This window comes from Balaenoptera musculus, chromosome 5, assembly GCF_009873245.2.
Source record: "Balaenoptera musculus isolate JJ_BM4_2016_0621 chromosome 5, mBalMus1.pri.v3, whole genome shotgun sequence".
In the NCBI taxonomy this organism is placed as follows: domain Eukaryota; kingdom Metazoa; phylum Chordata; class Mammalia; order Artiodactyla; family Balaenopteridae; genus Balaenoptera; species Balaenoptera musculus.
Window position 1 is genome coordinate 135,894,357 of NC_045789.1, and position 22,031 is coordinate 135,916,387.

The 22,031-nt window shown below is 41.1% G+C and overlaps 1 protein-coding gene and 1 long non-coding RNA gene across 2 annotated transcripts in view; one reads left to right on the plus strand and one right to left on the minus strand.

Moving 5' to 3' along the window:
• LOC118895603 overlaps window positions 1-1,704 on the minus strand; it is a 32,866-nt gene extending 31,162 nt beyond the window's left edge. The window contains exon 1 of the long non-coding RNA XR_005019981.1: window positions 1,280-1,704. This is a non-coding gene — a long non-coding RNA (uncharacterized LOC118895603). The remainder of the gene's footprint in view (window positions 1-1,279) is intronic.
• Window positions 1,705-3,195: 1,491 nt separating this feature from the next.
• Window positions 3,196-22,031, plus strand: RAB33B (RAB33B, member RAS oncogene family). Its single transcript, XM_036852927.1, has 2 exons — window positions 3,196-3,603; window positions 18,907-22,031. Exons 1-2 carry the CDS (start codon window positions 3,355-3,357, stop codon window positions 19,345-19,347), a joined length of 690 nt encoding a protein of 229 aa, XP_036708822.1. The 5' UTR covers window positions 3,196-3,354; the 3' UTR covers window positions 19,348-22,031.

The window sequence follows — 22,031 nt, forward strand, 5'->3', positions numbered from 1 at the left end:
GAGGGATATACTGTATAGCACAGGGAATTATAGCCATTACCTTGTAATAACCTATAATGGAGTTTAATCTGCAAAAACACTGAATCACTACGCAATACACCTGAAACTAACATAATATTGTAAATCAACTATACTTCAATTAAAAAAAAAAAAAGAATTATCTGGCTCAAAATGTTAGTAGTGCCAAGATCGAGAAACCCTTACATAGGCAAGCAAGTGAACTCTCCTGTCCTCTGTGCTCAGGCCAGAACTTAAAGAGTGAAGTTGTCTAGGAGCTATTCCTTGGTAAGACCAGTTAAAAAATGGCCTTTGCCACAGGGAGGTGGCATCTCTGTAGTAAACAAAAGTTGAACATGAGTGGTTACATTTTGTACGCAAGATTACCCTTATTTTACGTTTTTAATATCCATTCAGTTTTTTCTCCTATTAGAAAAATACTTTTAAATACCCATCTTACCCTAAACTATGTATAATATTCCAGTTGTACTGCTAAAGGATCCAAATTCAGTCTCTCCTCAGCTTTGAAGTAAAGTATTAAGGAAAGAAGGGTCAACATGCTTATACTTTGAGGCCAAGCGGTAGTGGCAGCAAGTAGTGAAAAACTCCAAGAACAAAATGAATTCTCAGAAAACAGGGCTGCATAATCCATCCACTCTTCCCAACAGCAGACTCTCCTTCAAGCATCAAACCTGCAGGTTCTGGGGTTATTCAATTAAGAAGAGGGACATACACTTTAGTCACATAAGTAGCCTCTCAAACTGCAGATTGAAAATATAGAACTCTTCATAACAATGTCAAGTGTCTGCAGTGATTTTTCCAACTAAGTGGTGAACTGTGTATAACTGGCAAAGGGTTCAAATTGACAATGCTTACACAAGAAATTTCTCGCTCATTTATTCATCATTTGCTGAGTAACAATGAGCTCTCAGTCAGTAGTCAAGAGTTGACAATCTAGTTGGAAGGCACAGCACATAACCATGAAACTTAAACAGCAAAGACAGTATTCCAAAGCCCAATGAGCAATACCCCAAAAAGCGTATTAGATTTAGAATAAATCAAGAACATTCTGAGCTGAAGTAAGCAGGAAAAGCTTCACAGAGATGAGATTTTAGAGCTAGGCTGTGAAATATGAAAAGGATCAGATAAATAGACAAGAAAAAGAATTTCTAATGCAGTTTAGCACGAGCTAAACCAAAAAAGCCAGAATACAACAGAGAGAGAGCAAGGGTCTTGGGATGCAGAGACATTGATGCTTTTATTCACCATCCTTAGAAATTACCTGATTATACAGCTTGGAATGCTTCAACTGCTTTTTGTTATTAAATCTTCAGATGCTGTCCTTTAAATGAGATAGGTAGAATAGGTCAGATGAATATATTCCAAGGCCCTCTAATAGTTTCTGGGATGATTACTCTTCATGGAAATAATGTCACAGGTAAACAATTAGGATTTTCCAAGCCATGTTCTGGTTTTGTAACAGGAAACTGAATAAATATAATTGGCAAACACATTCAACCAGGTGTGTAAACTTTTTCCCCCTGGCTAACATAAGTTGGTATATCAGTAACTGTATAATGTTTTTCTATCGCAATGTAAATTATTGTATATTAAAGGCTTTTGCAAATTCCTGGCAACTCGGCATGCTCAGGTTCTACCACAAATTCTCTCTGACCACATTTTCATTTTATCTATCGAAATAAGCAGCTTAGGGACTTCCCTGGTGGCACAGTGGTTAAGAATCCGCCTGCCAATGCAGGGGACACGGGTTCCAGCCCTGGTCCGGGAAGAGCCCACATGCCGCGGAGCAACTAAGCCCGTGTGCCACAACTACTGAGCCCGCGTGCCTAGAGCCCATGCTCCGCAACAAGAGAAGCCACCGCAATGAGAAGCCTGCGCACCGCAACGAAGACCCAACAGCGAAGACCCAATGCAGCCAAAAATAAATAAATAAATAAATTTAAGAAATAAGCAGTCTATCTCCTTCCCTAGAGCGTTCAGAGCTCTACTGTTGCCCTCATTCTATTTAAGGCATGCCTGTCCTCCTCTCCACAGTCCCTGAATTTCCAAACAGCATAACTATGTGCTCAAACAGAAAAAACAAAACACCCCCAAACCCCAGTCTTGGCATTGCAAAACAAAACCTGTCACAAAAAGCGATATGGTTGCACATGTTGGACCTTTTCTGTGACTTAATGTAGGGTAGGTTTCCTCAGAAGAGTCTCAGTGATCCAGAGACTCTTCTTTAATGCTGGCTGGTCTCGCCTATTACCATTTTCCTCGGATATATGGATCTAGAGAACTTCTGTGTGCGCTCGGTAATATTTAATGGCTCCGCTACCGTCACCCAGGCACGAAGACACAACTAGGGCACAGTGGGTTTTACTCTCACCAGAGAGACCGTCTAGTACCAGCTCCCGGGTTCAACGCCGCCAAAGGGTCCACCTGCTCTACCTCTTGGGCCGGTGCCCCGCGCCTAACGAAAGCCTCCGCGCGGAGGCGGCGGACGGCCTGCAACTCCCGCCTGCTCACTGACAGCCGTGCTCCTACCAAGACTCAAGCTCCGCGCGGCCCGGCGCTCGCTTCTAACGGCTTCCCGCGCCCGGCGGGCCTCCGGCGGAGCCTCGCACCCCCCAGCCCTCCACCTCCCCGGCCCCTGTCACTGTCCCAACGCCCGCGGTCCCGAGAGCCCGGAGGAGGCAGGCAGAGCAGCCGGCCCCCAGCTGCAAGCCAAGGGAACCCGCCTCCACCTCCAGGTCCGGGGGAGCCCCACCGATACGTCGGTGAGAGCGCCGAACGTGACGCCCGAAGCTTCCGGAGACCTTACACGTCCTCAGCAGGCACACGCCCCCGCCGAAACGGCTCTTCGGCCCTCTCGCGAGAGAGTGCCTGGTGGCACCTCCTTCCCTTCAGCAGTCTTTGTCTCCCCGCCCCCCGAGTGCTCGCGCGGCTTCCTCCGGGGGGCGGGAGCCTCGGACGTGGCGGGGCCGGGCCAGCCGGGGTGCCGGGCCTGGGGCGCTCTGCTCGGCCTCTCGGCAGCTGGGCTTCCGCGCCACCGTCAAGCCCCCGACAGGCCCCGTCCCTTCCCAGGTAGACGGCGCAGGCCCGAGTGACGCCGGGGTGGAGCCGCGGGCCGGGCGGCAGGGTCGGCGAGGCTGGTCTGGGGGGACGCCACACCTGCGCGGGGCGGGGGTGGGGCCGGAAGGTGCGCACGCGCGCTGGCGGCCCGGAGGGCGGTGGCTCCCGCGACGTTGAGCGACGGAGCCCGCGGACTGGGCGAGCTCGCCGGCGGTGGCGTAATCGCCCAGCCTCTCTGCGTCTCTTTTCCTCCGCCTCGGTTTGGGGCGGGGCAGGAGAATGGCTTCGGAGATGGAGTCGTCGCTCGAGGCGAGCTTCTCGTCCAGCGGTGCGATGTCAGGGGCCTCAGGGTTTCTGCCCCCGGCTCGCTCCCGCATCTTCAAGATCATCGTGATTGGCGACTCCAATGTGGGCAAGACGTGCCTGACCTACCGCTTCTGCGCCGGCCGCTTCCCCGACCGCACCGAGGCTACTATCGGGGTGGATTTCCGAGAACGAGCGGTGGAGATTGATGGGGAGCGTATCAAGGTGAGCGGATGGCAGACTGTCAAGGAGGAAGGTTGTCCCGGGGATGACAAGAGTCCCAACCGCTCCGTGGGTTAATTGCTGGCCCGGTGCGGGGCGTGCGCTCCATCTTTTCAAACGCTGGTGTGGAGATGGGAGTTGGGGATTGGAAGGATTTGTATATAGCAAACTTCTAAGGCAGTGCTTCTCCAACTTTGCTATGCATGAGATTTGCCTGGGGATTTTTTTTTTTTAAGTAAGTACAAATTCTAATTCGGTCAGGTCTCAGGTGATGCAGATGCAGCTAGTCTGTGGACCACACATTGAGTAGCCAGGGTGTAGGGGGTATCCACTGACTCACGGGCTGTGTCTCACGTGCTGGGAGTTAGTGAAGTAAGACCGAAGGAAAAACAGCGAAATTTCTCAAGCATGGGAATTTCATTTAGGAAATACTATTTGTTAAACATTCATTTTAGCACTGCCCTAGGTACTGTGGAAGTAAAGCCCCTTTGCCTTTGAGGAAGTACTTAGATCTTCTTTTGCATACAGTTTTGTTACAGTAGTTTTGGTATGACATTGAGTTGTTGAGAAGAATCTGATTTCCTGTAGAAACATTCTGTAATTTGTACTTGGTTCCTACTTGGGTTGCCAGAGCACATTCTCGGTGCTACCCGCTTTCAAGTCTTCTTTAAGCCTTACTGGTGGTTCCCGAGACTGGAGACACAGTAACAGTGGAGAAGGTAGTAAGCCCAAGGCCGAGCCTGGGGTTCTGAGGGGTTGCAATGGGGACGTTGGAGAGTAAGGATCAGTGACAGGACCGAGGCCTCCTGATGATGTAATCCTTAGACACACTTCTTGAGTCTGAGCCACCACTAACCCCTCAGCTACCTGCTGATACCATCCCTTAAAACACGTGGACCCGAGGAACTGCTCTGCCTTCCTTACACTGCATTTATTTTTTCACTTTAAATTAGGATGTTCATCTTTATCTCAGCCCCCCATGGGGAAAAAATAGGCTCTCTTCATTCCCACCCTCACATCCTTGAGGCACAAACAATTTATTTTTTAGTTGCCTAACCACTGCTTCACCTTCCCACCCCCAAAGGGGTTTTACTGCTAATGATAGTAAAGGAGAAATAGGGTTGAAAAGGCATCAGTCTTCTGTAGGCCCTTTTGCCTTTTAATCTTCACTTTAATTTTTCATTGTCCCATTCAAGCTGTGAGTGGTGGTCCTTTGGGTGCACCGTATTAGTGAGTTAAGAAAGATTTGTATACATTGCAAAGAAAAAGGTAGAATAAGAGGCTCTTTTCTTTTAAAAAAAAATTTATTTATTTATTTATTTATGGCTGTGTTGGGTCTTCGTTTCTGTGCGAGGGCTTTCTCTAGTTGCGGCAAGTGGGGGCCACTCTTCATCGCGGTGCGCGGGCCTCTCACTATCGCGGCCTCTCTTGTTGCGGAGCACAGGCTCCAGATGCGCAGGCTCAGTAATTGTGGCTCACGGGCCCAGTCGCTCCGCGGCATGTGGGATCCTCCCTGACCAGGGCTCGAACCCGTGTCCCCTGCATTGGCAGGCAGATTCTCAACCACTGCGCCACCAGGGAAGCCCAAGAGGCTCTTTTCCATCAGAACTAAGTTAGGCCCAGGAACCTTTTGGGGGAGGAGAGTAGTGGGACTTCTTTCTGAGGTTTGAGAGGGACTTTGTTTGGGAGAAGAAGGAGTTCTGAGAAAAAGTGCGGGGGCTTTGGCGCCCAACTGACCTGGCTCAAATCTGAACCTATGGAAGGGCTGTGTGTCCTTAGTAGAGTGATCAGCTTTGCCCAAAACTGTCCCAGTTTTAAAACTGAAGTCCCACGTTCCCAGGAACCCCCTCAGTCTCAGGCAGACGGGGGTGGTTGGTTACTCTAGTCGTTAGGCAGTTTCCTTAATCTTTCGGAGACTATTTTCTCATCTGAAAAATTGGGACACTAGCACCACATCAGGCTAATATGAGGGAGAGACGAGAACATACATCAGGCACCTGGCTCCATAGTTGGTAATCTTAAGAAGATTCTTCTTCCCTGGTGGTTTAACATCACTTTTTCTCTTTGGCACCATCAGTTCTGCAGCTGCACAACCCGAGAGCGAAACAGAGATGGAGTAGGGCATAGGCACACAGCTGAAGGGAAGAGAAATTCCCCTCACATGGAAGCAGGATAATAACAGAATAGAGGGGATGGAGACAGGGGAGGAGTTGGGGTTCAGTGGCCCTTTACCTGCCTCCGGGTTGCCATTTATACTCTAAGATCACAGGTGAATCAGGTGCAAATTTAAGAGATACTTACAGCATATTAAAAGTATATAAAATATGTCCAGTGCGTCGCATCGAAGGCTTAGCTACTGGGATTAGTGGTGGCAGTGATAAGTAAAGCAGAACCAGAGATGTGATGAAGCTGGGAGCACAGAGTTGATCCCTCTGGTTGAGAGGAGCAAGGAGAGAACATTTTTCTCTGGGATTTTTCTTCCTGAGCTTCAGCTCAACCTGATACGTTGATAGGGTCCCTTAGTTGATATCCTAGTTGATAGGGACACTGAGTTTCTTTCTTTCTTTCTTTTTTATTTATTTATTTATTTATTTATTTTTGGCTGTGTTGGGTCTTCGTTGCTGTGTGCAGGCTTTCTCTAGTTGCGGCGAGCGGGGGCTACTCTTCGTTGTGGTATGCAGGCTTCTAATTGTGGTGGCTTCTCTTGTTGTGGAACACAGACTCTAGGTGCACGGATTTCAGTAGTTGTGGCACATGGGCTCAGCAGCTGTAGCTCACGGGCTCTAGAACACAGGCTCAGTACTTGTGGCGCAGGAGCTTAGTTGCTCCTCGGCATGTGGGATCTTCCCGGACCAGGGCTCGAACCCGTGCCCCCTGCACTGGCAGGCGGATTCTTAACCACTGCGCCACCAGGGAAGCCCTCTTTTTTTTTTTTTTTTTTGCTGAGTCGCACAGCTTACGGGGTTCCCTGACCAGGGATTGAACCCGGGCCACAGCAGTGAAAGCACCGAGTCCTTCCTAACCACTGGACTGCCAGGGAACTCCCTCTTTTTATTCTTCCTAAGGCCTTATCCATTGACTTGTATCTCCAACTGTAAGACTTGAGAGAGATTTTTATTGAGGTTGAAAAGATTACAGAAATGTTCAGAGATTTCTGCAGTAGAAAAAGACATGGCTATTTTGGAAAATTTTTTCAAGGTTTTTTTTGGTGTCTTAAAAAAGAAAAAAACAAACCCTGAAGTGATATAGAAGAGCTTCATTCCATGTGTTGCTGCTACTTCTTTTTTTTGTTAACCTATAATATATCTTAAGTGCTGCTGAAATGTTCATATTATTTCTTTGGAAAATTATAAGCTTAACCTGAAATGACATTTCTTCTAATTTTTCATCTTAAAGTGAAAGCTGGGAAGCTCTATGTTACTTTACTAATAAAATGACATTCTAGACATTATTTTTATTTGATAAAAGTGAGATATTGTGTTAAATGTTTTGTGGCCTGGAAATTTTTCAGAGAGCATGTCTTACAGCAGTGCTATTTCAGAATCACTTAAAATGTTTCACGAAATGTAATTAAATCTATATTTGTTAGTCTGTCCTAAGTACTATATATGTATAATTGAAAGAGTAAAATCTTGTTTGTAGAATTTTGGAAGTTAAATAAAATTATAGAATTAATTCCTTAAATAAAAATACATTTGATTTTTTGGGTTTTTCTTAACCATATTTGCTTATTTATTTATTTTTATTTTATGGCTGTGTTGGGTCTTCGTTTCTGTGTGAGGGCTTTCTCTCTAGTTGTGGCAAGTGGGGGCCACTCTTCATCGCGGTGCGCGGGCCTCTCACTATCGCGGCCTCTCTTGTTGCGGAGCACAGGCTCCGGACACGCAGGCTCAGTAGTTGTGGTTCATGGGCCCAGTTGCTCCGCGGCATGTGGGATCCTCCCAGACCAGGGCTCGAACCCGCGTCCCCTGCATTGGCAGGCATATTCTCAACCACTGTGCCACCAGGGAAGCCCATACATTTGCTTTTTAAATTGCGACTCTAATCCTCATGCTCCTTCCTTCTATGTGTGTCCTCCTCATAGCCGTATTACTTTCGTATCAGCGTGTGACAATGGCAGACACCAGCAGAATCATTAAAGCCTAGTGTTGGATTTAATCTCTTTCTCAACTAGGGATCATCAGTTCCTATTTGAACTTTGAGATAGCTTACTTATTATTTGTAGTGATATGAAATTTTCCCATGTTAATATTAACTAAAGGAAAACAACCAGGACTTCTTGCCCCATTGGTCAATCAAACATTTAATGAGTAATTGCTGGAAAGAAGACATTTTGTTTGGCACAAAGAATTATGATTCAGTGCAGGAATCAGCAAACCATGCTTCAGGGCTAAATACAGTCTGCTGCCTGTTTCTTTAATTTGTTTTCCTGTTAGTTTTTTTAAGTTGAAATATGGTTGACGTACAATATTATGTTAGTTTCAGGTGTACTACATAGTGATTTGATATTTGCATACATTATGAAATGATCACCACAATAAGTCCAGTAACCATCTATGCACCACTGCCTGTTTTTATATGGCCTGCAAGCTAAGAATGATTTTTACATTTAAAAAAAAAAATTTATTTATTTGGCTGCGTCAGGTCTTAGTTGCAGCACGCGGGATCTTCTAGTTGCGGCATGCGGGAGGAGCTTTTAGTTGTGTCCTGAGAACTCTTAGTTGCGGCATTCGGGATCTAGTTCCCTGACCAGGGATCGAACCCAGGCCCCCTGCCTTGGGAGCACGGAGTCTTAGCCACTGGACCACCAGGGAAGTCCCGATTTTTACGTTTTTAAATGGTTGTAGGAAAAAAAAATCGAAGGAATAAGATTTCATGACAAGTGAAAATTTTATGAAATTTAAATTTCAGTGTCCCTAAATAAAGTTGTATTGAAACACAGCTAGGCTCATTTGTTTACATATTGTGCTTGCTTTTGCACAACAATGGCAGAGTTGAGCAGTGGTTGTGACAGAGACTGTTAGGCCTGCAAAGCCTAACATAACACAGAAAAAGTTTGCTGACCCTGATGTACTCCGTAGGTGATTTGCTGTCCTAGATAGGGGTAAGATTTATATACCTAAAAAGATGACTAGCAAAACCAGGCAGTAGGTGAGGGCCAAGTTATTGGCTTGGATGTCGGTGGAGGGATTGTTCTCACTTGGAGGGAGGTTTTGATGGGGAACGTCAGCAGGATGCTCCAGCAGGATGAAAGGTTCCCGCGGGAAAGTGGCAAGTGAGAAGACTGCGAAGGTTTTGGTAGCAACGTTTCTGAAGAGTTTGGAAAACAGCTAGGGTGTAGCTTGATTTTGTACGCGTGGCAAAAAGTCCAAGTGTTCTAGGAAGATAAATGTGGCAGCGATTGAGGAGGAATCCTGAGAGAGACTCAATCTGCCCCGTGACCTGTTTTTCTATCTACATCCTCTCCTTTAGAAGTCTCTTGACTTCGCCTGTCACGTCTATGAGGATAACTTCCAAATCTTTGTTTGGCCCAGACCTCTCTCCTCATCTGTCATTCTGCATTTCCTATTGTTTTGTAGACATGGCTATTTGGATAATCCCTCCCTCCCCTCAAAATTCCGACGTGAGTTCATCGTCCCTGTCAAATCTGCCTCTCCGGTTTCTCCTCGACGTGACCTAGGTGGTCCTGATGTTACCTCCTCATCCCGGAGGCCTCGCCTCTCTCCTTTGCTCCCTAAATCCACTTAGTTTTCTACCTGGATGATTTCTCTCATTCACCCTTCCTTCGGAATCCTAGTTCATCTTTTCTACGCTCTGCTCTATTGCAGCAGCTCAACTCCACCCAACCCCAGTCCTCAATTAATCTGTTTTGTACATTGTTGCCAAAATGCCAGATGAGTGTAGCGCTTTGGGGAGAGTAATCTCCCCTGCCTCAGATGCTCTGAGTAGTTCTCCATTATTTTGTAAAGTTCCAACTTTTTAAATTAACATAAGGCCTTCCTTCTCTAGCTCCAGACTGCTTTTCTAACTTAACTTTTTTTCCCCATTAGTTTCCTTCAAGTACCCTATAGTCCAGCCAATTATTTCCTGACTCCTATGTTTTCCTCTTACATTTCCCACTGTTTGCCTGGAATATCCCCCCTTCCCATATTTCACCACATGTAATTCTTCCTTATTCAACTCAGCGTGTCTGTATTAGGAATCTCCCTGCCTCTTATTCTCAATTCTATTTCTTCCTTCTGTCAGCTTCCTTTAGCACCTTACCTGCGCCTTTAAACTCTCTCTCTTTCCTCATTGTGCTATATATGCATCCACCTCTTTTATTAGGTCTTACTCAGTCTTGTTCAGGACAGGGCACGTGTCTGATAACCCCATAGACATCTTCCAGTGTCTGGCTCAGTTTCTAAACTATGCAGCATTCGGATAAGTGCTGCCTACTTGGTGGCAGCAGATCAATTGGTAGGCTGCTCTGGAAATCCAAATCGGCGTGATAAGGGAAGCTAATGAAAGAAAGAGGCGGTAAGAGAGGCATTTTGATGATAAAGCCAAAAGGCTTCAGGGACTGGCTTTTGGTGATGAGAAGGAAGAGGACTCAGATGGCTGAGGGTGTGGGTCTGGTTGGCTGGAGGTAGGTATGCCTTTAGTAGAGGTGAGAAGTACAACATGGAAGATTGAAGTTTCCGTTGAAGGCTCCGTAAAAAGTTTTGTCATAGTCATTTCTTTGTTGAGATGGTGGTGTGCTCAAATGGAAATGTCAGATTCGCAGCTAGAAGTGTGGAATTGGAGGAGATAATCATGAATATGAAGTTGAAGCCGGGGAGCATAGATGGATGAGAACAAAATGCCCAGTTTAGTTAAATGCATAGGGAGTGGAGGAGAGCTTTGTTTCATGGCATGATGAAGATGATATGCAATGAATGCTGAAGCCAAATATAAATCAGATTATTTACCCTTCTCCATTGTTGTATCTTGATCTTTATTAAAAGTCATCTAATGTTTATAAGTCAAAGCATATTTTATAAGACATCATCTCATACCTTACCTTACTAGAATTAAAATGATAATTCATCTTAAAATGTGGTGATGGTGGGTAGGGAGATACCAAATTGGTCCTCTTGATTTGATTTGCATTGGAATTCAGAGAATGAGAGTATTAACAGTTAGGGTACCCTAAAGAGAATCTTAATTTGTGACTCCTTAGCTCAGAAAACTTTGGGATATTTGGGTCTAGTCTGACAGAGATTCTGTATTGCAGTGGTTTGGTGAGGCCTGTATGGTACAAGCAATACACATTTTCACAGACCCAAGCCATTCTATATCTGAAGGACCCCTGGAACCAGGCCAGAGTCCCATTCTTCTTCCAGCCTGATTTCAGAAGCCTGTGATTCTTGTACCTCATCTTTGCAGGTGGTAACATTGGTGTGTGTACTCAGGTGGTGAGATGTGATAGAATTATTTACTTTCCAGGAATCTTTAATCAGTAATCAAGATCTTGTGCTTTAGAGTCTGTGTTGGGACTCTGTACTCAAAGTAGCAAAGCAAAATGAAAATTTTTTGTTTCACATAACTGGAAACCCAGAAGTAAAGTTCTCTTTCTGCCAGTTCCAACACCAGTCCTGAAATGGAGACTCCGTGGTTCTGATTGGGGATTGTGACACATGCCCATCCCTAAATTGTGGTGGTGAGGTGGAGGTGGCAGTGCTGGAATTTACAACCCAGGGCTCCCAGCTCTTGCTTCCTTTCTCTCCCTGCTTACTCTCTTCCTATCCCTTTCATTAGGCTATAATTAAATTCTTCCTTTGAAGTATTCCTTTCAAATAGTCACACAAAATTTGTTACTCCTCCTTGTTAGGGAAGCTAAAAACCCCTAAAATTTAAAATAAATTTTAAAATTTGCCATTTGGATCTATACATCAGATGTACATATTTCTACTCTGTATACCCAAAGCAAAAAGAGTTCTCTTGAAATGTTACTTATAGTCCTTATGATGTTGATTTACATCATCAAGTTGTTAATAGAAGCTTTTGTGTAATTACCAGATGATCTTTTATATAGGCTGCTTAGAAGCAAAAATAATAAAAACGTGTTCTTTGAAAGAACAGGGAAAGAGGAAATTTGATAGCTGATCAAACAAAGAAAGGTCATCTGGGCTAATACCTTTATCCTTTTCAGTCAAGCAAAAAAAGCATTAAATCAATTTAGCCAGGTCATTTCTCATTTTGGTCATAAAACTACTAAAAAGAGCTTTCATGAACAGTAAGAATCTGCTCTTTGGGACTTCCCTGGTGGCGCAGTGGTTAAGAATCCGCCTGCCAATGCAGGGGACACGGGTTCGAGCCCTGGTCTGGGAAGATCCCACATGCCGCGGAGCAGCTAAGCCCACGAGCCACAACTACTGAGACTGCGTGCCACAACTACTGAAGCCCGCACGCCTAGAGCCCGTGCTCCGCAACAAGAGAAGCCACCGCAGTGAGAAGCCTGTGCGCTGCAACGAAGAGTAGCCCCCGCTCGCCGCAACTAGAGAAAGCCTGCGTGCAGCAAAGAAGACCCAACGCAGCCAAAAATAAATAAATAAATTTATTTTAAAAAAAAAGAGAGAAAGAAAATAAGAGGACAACCTACAGAACGGGAGCAAATATTTACAAATCATATACCTGACAAGGGTCTAGTGTCCAGAATCTATATGTGTACGCACATGCGTGCACACACACACTTTATCAATAATAAAAAGACAAATAATTAAAACTGGGCAAAGCATTGAATAGACATTAAAAAAAAAAAAAAGAATCTGCCCTTAGTATTTAGCAATTAGGTTGTCATTTTTGTTGGAACTTGATATTGGAATTTAAAGTAGAGATTCATGAAATATTATTAACGTATATTTTATGTTATCTTTATAATGTTTAAAATGGGAGTAATATCTTGTAAAAGCACCTATGAGCCGTTTTCTTTCTTAAGATATTAAGTATTAAATTGGGAAAAATTGCTTTGAAAATACTTCCTAACTTAACATTTCCCGGGACAAAAGCATGTCACTTCCTTAGGTTCCAGAGCGTCGTTTTCTCTTTTTTTTTAAAGCATTGTGAACCACTCCACTCATAGCTAAAGCTCAAGATTTTTCTAGGTTATCGTGAGGTTTGTTCCCTGCTGCGTATCTATATGTGTCTCTCTCTTTCAGTCGAAGTTTCCTCTGGCCTTCTGTGGCTGACAGTTTTTATTAGTTGTCCTGTCCTTTCTTTGCCGGGTCTCTCACTGCTCCTTCCACAGCCCGCTGGCCCTCACCTCAGTGTCCTGTGCAGACCTGAAAGGCAGCAGGCAGCATAACACTGTGTCTGTGTCCTATGCCTTCACTGGTTGTAGCAATTCGGTGAGTGAAATTTTGAAGCTTCCTTTTAGATACACTCGGCCCTTCATATCCATGGGGAAATATTTGGGGAAAAAAAATTCCAGAAAGTTCCAAAAAGCAAACCTTGAATTTGCCCACTGCTGGCAAGTATTTACATAGCATTTATTTTGCATTAGGTATTATAAGTAATTTAGAGATGACTTAGAGTATATGGATGTGTGTAGGTTAAATGCCAGCACTATGCCATTTTATATAAAGGACTTGAGCATCCGTGGATTTTGGTATTTTGTGGGGTCCAGGAACCAATCCCCCATGGATACTGAGAGACAGCTGTACTTCTTTGTAAGTGCCTCACTTAACATAGTATTTACTTTTACGGTTCTCCAATAAAGTGTGCAGAGTTATTATTTACGACTTCTTGTTTCCTGGAAGTTTTGATATGATTAGAATGTTTTGAGCAGGGCTGATGGGAAGAGGGGTATTGTTGAGTCAATCCTAGCCTAAAACAAGCAAGTGGTTTTCTTAGGGATAAACATCCTAATCATCACCACTTACATTTTTTGAGGACTTCTACAGTTCTTTGAGGCAGGTCTAAATTCTGCATAATTTTTGTTTTTTAAACTTTAGTTTGTTAAAACAACTAGAACAAATGTATGTTTGTTGTGGAAAACAGAATAAAGTAGAAATAAAGGGGGAAATTGCCTTAAAGACAACCATTGTTAATGTTTTGGTATATTTCCTTTTTGTGTGCTTTTTATTATTTTTTTAACTTAAAAATATACTCTGCTTAAAACATTATAAATCATTCTTCATTGATGAAATGATTTTTTAAATTAATTTTTATTGGCGTATGGTTGATTTACAATGTTGTGTTAGTTTCTGCTGTACAGCAAAGTGAATCTATTATACAGGTATCCACTCTTTTTTAGATTCTATTCCCATATAGGTCATTCCAGAGCATTGAGTAGAGTTCCCTGTGCTATACAGTAGGTTCTTATTAGTTATCTTTTTATATATAGTAGTGTGTCTGTTTCAGTCCAAATCTCCCAGTTTACCCCTCCCCCCCGCCCCCCCGCTTCCCTCCTTAGTAACCAAAGTTTGTTTTCTATAATACATCTGTCATCTGTGACTCTATTCCTGTTTTGTATATAGATTCATTTGTATCCATCAATGAAATGATTTTTGAATACCTGAGCTGCAAGAATGTTACTAAAAGGGAAAAGATCAGTTCCAGTTTCTCTGGACAGCTTTTATGTAGGTCATGCAAATTATTCCCTAAATCTCTTTCTGAATGTTAAAGATAACAGTTTGAAGTGGGTTTTGTTTTTTCATTCTAAAAAACTGAGATATTTAAGATTTATGCTTTGAAAATATACAATTCAGTGGTTTTTAGTATATTCACAAGCCTGTGTAACATCATCACTGTCTAACTCCAGAACATTTCATCACCCCAAAAAGAAACCCTACGCCCATGATCAATCACTCCCCATTCCTCCCGTTCCCTCAGACCCTGGCAACCACTAATCTACTTACTGTCTCTAGGGACTTGCCTTATAGTGGACATATCATATACATGGATTCTTACAATGTATGGCCTTTTGTGTCTTGGCTTCTTTCGCTCAGCATAATGTTTTCAAGATTCACCCATGTTGTAACATGTGTCAGTACTTCATTCCTTTTTATGGCTGAATAATGTTCCATTATATGGACATACATTTTATTTATCCATTCATAAGTTGGTGGATATTTGGGTTGTTTCCACCTTTTAACTATTATGAATAATGCTGCTATGAACATTTGTGTACAAGTTTTTTTGTGAACATATCTTTTTGGTTCTCTTGGATATACACCTAGGAGCGGAATTGCTGGGTCACATGGCAACTGTCTCTCTCTCTCTCTTTTTTTTCCCCTAATTTGTTGAAGTGAAATTCAAATAACATCAAAGTAACTATTTTAAAGTGAGCCATTCAGTGCATTCGTAATGTTGTACAACCACCACCTTTATCTAGGTTCAAAATATTGCCATCACTCCAAGTAAGATCCCTCACCCATTAAAGTTTCTCCACATTCCCCAGCCTCTGGCAACTACCAGTCTATATTCTGTCTTTATGGGTTTGTCTATTTTGGTTATTTCATATAAGTGGAACCACAGAAATGTGACCTTTTGTGTCTGGTTTCTTCTACTTAGCATATTTTGGAGGCTTATCCATGTTGTAGCATGTGTCAGTACTTCATTCCCTTTTTTTTTTAAGGTCTTTATTGAATTTGTTACAATATTGCTTCTGTTTTATGTTTTTTGGCCACGAGGCATGTGGGATCTTAGCTCCCCAACCAGGGATCAAACCCGCACCCCCTGCATTGGAAGGCTAAGTCTCAACAACTGGACCGCCAGGGAAGTCCCTTCATTCCTTTTTATGGCTAAATAAAATTCTGTTTAACTTTTTGCGGAACTGCCAAACTTTTCTACAGTGGCTGCACTTACATCCCCACCAGCGATGTATGAGAGTTCCACTTTTCCACATTTCTGCAGACATTTGTTATCGATTTGCATTTGTTTGATGGCTAATGATGTTGAGCAGCTTTTCATGTACTTATTGAACATTTGTATATTTTCTTTGGAGAAACATCTATTCACATCCCTTGCCGATTCTTTAATTGGGTTATGTGTCTTTTTATTATTGAGTTGTAAGAGGTCTTAAATATTTTGAATACTAGACCCCTAACACATGTATTATTTACAGATATTTTCTCCCATTCTTTGAGTTGTCTTTTCACTTTCATGATAATGTCCTTTGAAGCACAAATATTTTTTTTTTTTCACAAACATTTTTAATTTTGATGAAGTCCAGTTTATCTGTTTTTTTCTTTTGTTGGTTCTGCTTTAGGTGTCATAGCTAAGAAACCATTGCCTAATCCAAGGTCACAAATATTTATCCCTATGTTTTCTTCTAAGATTTTTATGGTTTTAACTTAAATTTAGATCTTTCATCCATTTTGAATAAATTTTTGTATATGGTGTTAGGTAGGGGGTCCAACTTCATTTTTTGCATATTGTCCCAGCACCATTTATTGAAATGTCTGTGGTTTCCCTCACTGAATTGTCCTGGTACACTTGTAGAAAATCAGTTGACCATAGATAATATGGATTTATTTCTGGACTCTAAGTTCTGTTCCACTGATCTGTATTTCTAATCTTATGCTGATAGTACACAGTGTAGCTTTGTAATAAATTCCGACATCTATAGCTTGAAAGAGTTTTAGTTGTATGCTGAGTGTTTTTATTCTTAACATGTTAATTGAGGTTAAAAAAAAAAAGTAATTTTCTTAAAAAGGAAAGTTGTATTTTAAAAAAACTATAATTTACCTTATTAGTTCTTTGCATAGTTAGTGTAGCTAGTCTATGAATGCTTATTTTATAGGGTCTGAAACTAAATTTTACTTTTACTGTTGAGGAAGCAAAGCCCTAGTGGTGTAAGTAACCTACGGGTACACAGTAGGTATTTAATAAATTTTTGTTGATTTAAACAGTCTTAGATGTTATTAATTCTTAGTTTGCTGACAACTGTTTGCTTCTACCTCTGATTTATATGATACTGAGTCTTTATGGCCCATCTGTCAACTGTGTTGCTTACATCACAAAGTGGGTATTTTTTAACAAAGTACTGTGTGAAGTGGTCTCTAGGAGTGCGTCAAGGCAGAACCTGTACTTTCCTGAGTAAATGTGACTGTAAGCGGTAAAGGTTTTAAACAGTGTACATAGCAAATAATTTTAGGATAGCACTCAGCTACATGTAAGAGAAATTCAACTATGGTGATTTAACTGTGTGTAAGGTTTTATTTTTCTCATGTAATAAGGAGACCAGGGGCAGCAGTCTGTATGATGGTATGCTGTCAGCAGTATTCTATTTATGCTAGACTTCTGCTCTGTCATTCTTGTGTGTGGCTTTCTTCTTCATGCTTATAAAATGGCTGCTGAGCCTCCCAGCATGATATTCCATTCCAGGCAGAGCGGGTGTGGTGAGAGAAGTGCAAAAGGCACGTGCCAAATGCTCTGTCTTTTTTTAAAAAAATCACAAATCAGTTTATTTTTCTAGAAACCCCCACTGAAAAAACTGTTTACAAATTATTAGACAGAACTGTGTCACTGGTCCCCATAGTTCCAAGAGAGCCTGAGAAATCAAGTTTCTACGGGCATATCTTGTTTTACTACACTTGCAGATGGTGCATTTTTTACAAAGTGAAGTTTTATGGCAACACTGACTTGTCAGATGATGGTGAGCATTCTTTAGCAATAAATTATTTTTAAATTAAGGTATGTACTCTGTTTTTTTAGATAAATACCATTGCACACTTAATAAACTACAGTATAGTGTAAACATAACTTTTATATGCAGTGGGAAACCAAAAAATTCGTGTGACTCGATTTATTGTGATATTTGCTTTATTGCAATGGTCTGGAACCAAACCTGCAATATCTCCAGGATATGCCTGTATAGTATTTTATATTTCCACCTGGAACAAAGTTAGATTTATGTTAATTTGGAAGAAAGGGAGAATATTTCAAAGATGGAGAAATTTGGACTAAAAAGAGCTACCACCAAAAAAAAATGAAAAAAATCAGAACTGCTAAAAACGAAGGTAGCATGAAAGAGAGTGGTGATCAATATTTCCATCTCTAGTCACATTTTTAAATATATTTATTCATTCATTACATCTTAATTGAGCACTTACCATATACTGCCGTGTTCTCAGCGCTTCCTGTCTTACATCCTACTTACTCTGGGTGTCATCTACAGTCTCCCCTCAATTTCACTCTCCTTCGGTATTGCTTTGGAGAAATCACCAGTTTAGGCTATCTAAGCAAATCTGCCTCTAGTCTTTTCCATTGTGACCAGTACCCTCCTCATTTAACTTTTTTTAGGAACCAAACAAAGGCAGGATAAATTCAGTGTTTTAAGAGAATCATAACACATGACTTGTATTTAGCTTTATTTATTTATCTATTAATAAATTTGTTTACTTATTTATTTATTTTTGGCTGCGTTGGGTCTTCATTGCTCCACACGGGCTTTCTCTAGTTGCGGCGAGCGGGGCCTACTCTTCGTTGCGGTGCACAGGCTTCTCATTGCGGTGGCTTCTCTCGTTGCAGAGCACGGGCTCTAGGCACGCGGGCTTCAGTAGTTGTGGCTCCCGGGCTCTAGAGTTCAGGCTCAGTAGTTGTTGCACACGGGCTTAGTTGCTCCGCAGCATGTGGGATCTTCCCGGACCAGGGCTGGAACCCGTGTCCCCTGCATTGGCAGGCGGATTCTTAACCACTGCGCCACCAGGGAAGTCCTGTATTTAGTTTCAGATATCATTTTCCCCAACTCCCCCATATTTCCATTAGGAGGTATTGGAATATTTTTATTGGTAGAGATATTTAGGATAGATAAGTGATTTCCTATTCATTTAAAATTTTCAAAGTAACCTACGGGTTACCAGGGGCCTGGATTTTATAGGATGTATATATATATATTGATTTGGGGGCTAGATCTCATGACTTTTCACATCTATCCTAAGTCTACTATTTTAAATTAGATGAGTGAAATGAAGGGAAGGGCATATTGTAACCAAATTTGCAGGAATTAGACACTTCACATGTTTGTTAAAACCTGGTATCTGTTTCTCTTAGCGTTTTAAAATCAATTTTTGAGGTATAATTTTTCTAAACAAACTTGATTTACTGAAATTAAAGTGCTAAATTGAAGTCTTTGTTCTGACACTTGCATTAATGATGAGGTAACTAGACTAGTATCATGAAATTTGGATCCCTTAAATAACACTGAAAAGGCATCATGGAAGGGAGCAAAGTAGTACAAGTGAAGAAGTAGGAAAGACCATGCAAAGGTGGTTAAATTTTTCTGCATGTATAATTGGAATGAAACTTTCAGTTTTCCTCTTTTTTTCCCCCCACTTTCAGATCCAGTTATGGGACACAGCGGGACAAGAACGATTCAGAAAGAGCATGGTCCAGCACTACTACAGAAACGTACATGCTGTTGTCTTCGTGTATGATATGACCAACATGGCGAGTTTTCATAGCCTGCCGTCTTGGATAGAAGAATGCAAACAGCATTTGCTAGCCAACGATATACCACGGATTCTTGTTGGAAATAAATGTGACTTGAGGAGTGCCATTCAGGTACCCACGGACTTGGCACAGAAATTTGCTGACACGCACAGTATGCCTTTGTTTGAAACCTCTGCTAAAAACCCGAATGATAATGACCATGTGGAAGCTATATTTATGACCTTGGCTCATAAGCTGAAGAGCCATAAACCGTTAATGCTTAGTCAACCCCCTGATAACGGAATTACCCTGAAGCCTGAACCAAAGCCTGCAGTGACGTGCTGGTGCTAAATCACAGTCTATATTGTACAATCTAATTTTGACTAAAGGAATACTTTTGAAGTATGACAGTGATAAGTCATAGAATTTAATCTCAAATATAATGGATCATCCTGACACTTTACTGTTTATCATTGTCATGCTTATTTTTGTATTTTGTATCTACTTCATCAAGTTTGTCACTGCGGCAACACAAGGAAAAAGTTAGTTTTCAGGGGTTGAAGTGAAACAGAGTTAGGATGAATCAGAACATCTTTCCATTGAGAGCCCAATGAGGAGGCTTCAAATGAGAGTATGATGGGATTTTAAGAGTCAGTGATTGTTTAATCCTGTGTTCCTGGGATTGAAAAAATATATTAAGGGTTTAGTATACTTACTCGTATGTGCATTGAATGGGAAGTGTTCTCAATAAGATAAAAACTGGTATTTGCCTCTCCCTAGAGTTCTTTCTTTGTATTATCAATGTACTTAAATGCATTATTATTGGTACATTTTAGAGCCAAGACTTTAGTTCCAGTGGAAGGAGAGAGCCTAGAATGTTTTCTGGTTCTCAGTCCATAAAGAATGACCTTTTCAACAGTTCTAGATGCTTGATATTTCAAATCACTATCAATCAGGTCTACAAAAAAACAATCATTGTTATTTCTAAAAGAGTAATTTGAATTGTTTTCTTACTAAATTCTACACAATATGCAAAAGTAAATCAGATAATAAGGTGCTTTATACTTTATTTTGATACCTTTAAACAGTGAAAAACTAATTGAAAGATTTGAGGAGGTGTAATTTGTGGAAAAATAGCTAAACATGGTTCCTGGCTACCACAAAAGACCTATTCCTGGCTTTTTGTCGAGCTGTGTGTCAGACATAGTATCTCTTGCTCTCCCCCAACCCCCAATCAATTTAATGCCTAAAGGCTGAATAAGCAAATCATCTTCCATTTGGATTGTAACTCTGAGGGCATACCTGTAATTGCTATGAGTCTACATTTTATTTCTGTAGTAGTACATTACAGTACTTCTGTTGTTTAAATCTTTAAATTTTTATGGTCACAACAAACTACTCCTCCTCAGTATAAAAAATAAATTAGATGTTGAAAAATATCTAGTCTATCCCTTGGTGGTAGAAAGAAAGAATATTTCAAAAAGTTTTTTTACCCTAAATACTTTTATTTTGAATTTAAGACTTTGCACATAGGAAATAGTAAGCTTGCATGTGAAGCTATTACATGAATGGAATGTAAGCCATGAACTTTATCTGAAGTGTGCACATTTACTAATTCTGAAAGATTGCTGAACTTAATAATTTTAGAGGAAATTAAGCCAAAAGATGATTATATGTAAAATATTTTCAGAATGTGGGAAACCAATTAAATATGTGATGTAATCTAATTTAGGATTTTTTGTTTAATCGTGATGGTGGTCCTGACTGGATAATTTACTTATGAAAACAAGATAATTCTATTAAATGTACTAATGGAAAGTAATAATTATAGGAAATAATTATTCTGTTTTAAACATTAGAGCTTAAGGAAAAACAAATTGGCTTTGTTTGCTTTTAAGAAGATTAATCCATTTTTCTTATCATGGTAGAATTAAAAATGGTTTGACTTTGTCTAAATTAGTGTTGATTTGCAACTATTTTTATAGTAAAACAATGACAGCTGTTATAATTGTCATGAGTGTAACAGTTTTTTAAAGAAGGGAATCTGTTTATTGCTTATCAAAACATTTTCTAAAGTGGGGGAGGAAAGTTTACAGACTTTCCAAGCACATTTTTTTTTCAGTGCTGTTATTAACTCATGTTTTTATATATATATTTTTTTTATTTTTTGGCTGTGTTGGGTCTTCGTTTCTGTGCGAGGGCTTTCTCTAGTTGCAGCAAGCGGGGGCCTCTCTTCATCGCGGTGCGCGGGCCTCTCACTGTCGCGGCCTCTCTTGTTGTGGAGCACAGGCTCCAGACGCGCAGGCTCAGTAGTTGTGGCTCACGGGCCTAGTTGCACCACGGCATGTGGGATCTTCCCAGACCAGGGCTCGAACCCGTGTCCCCTGCATTGGCAGGCAGATTCTCAACCACTGCACCACCAGGGAAGCCCATTACTCATATTTTTAAAAAGGTAATTTAACTTTATTTCTTTTTTGTAAGAAGTTAGTAGTAAGTATCCTTTAAAGTTCTGTAAAAGAACTTATTTTTTCACTTTAATATTTATTAATTTTAAAATATTTGTATCCCATTTGTAGTGATTTATTGTTTTAATTTTTTCTACATATGTGTTTACTTTTAAAAAGAACATACTTATCAGTTGAATGGGGATAAAGCTTTTAGATATTTTCCAAAATATTTATAAAACACTTCACAGACTATTGAGAAATCACAAAATGGTGGCTATCAAACAACTAATTATTAATTTTTAAAGCACAAATCACACATTTTGTAACTCCTGTATGAATTTATTTTAACTGTGACCTTTAGTTGAAAACCTCAGATATGTTTTGGAAAAGTCATAATTTGAGAACACCAAAGGAAACTAATCCAGATTCTAATGAAGTTAGCTATTAATGACAGTGCTTTATTGACAGTATATTGCTAATACATTTCCTCATGAAATCTAAACTAGAGTTAAATAATTTTGTTATGGAATAGCGTCACTGTAACTTTGCCCTCATGAAGTTCAATAAACCAGCTTTGGTATAAAGAAA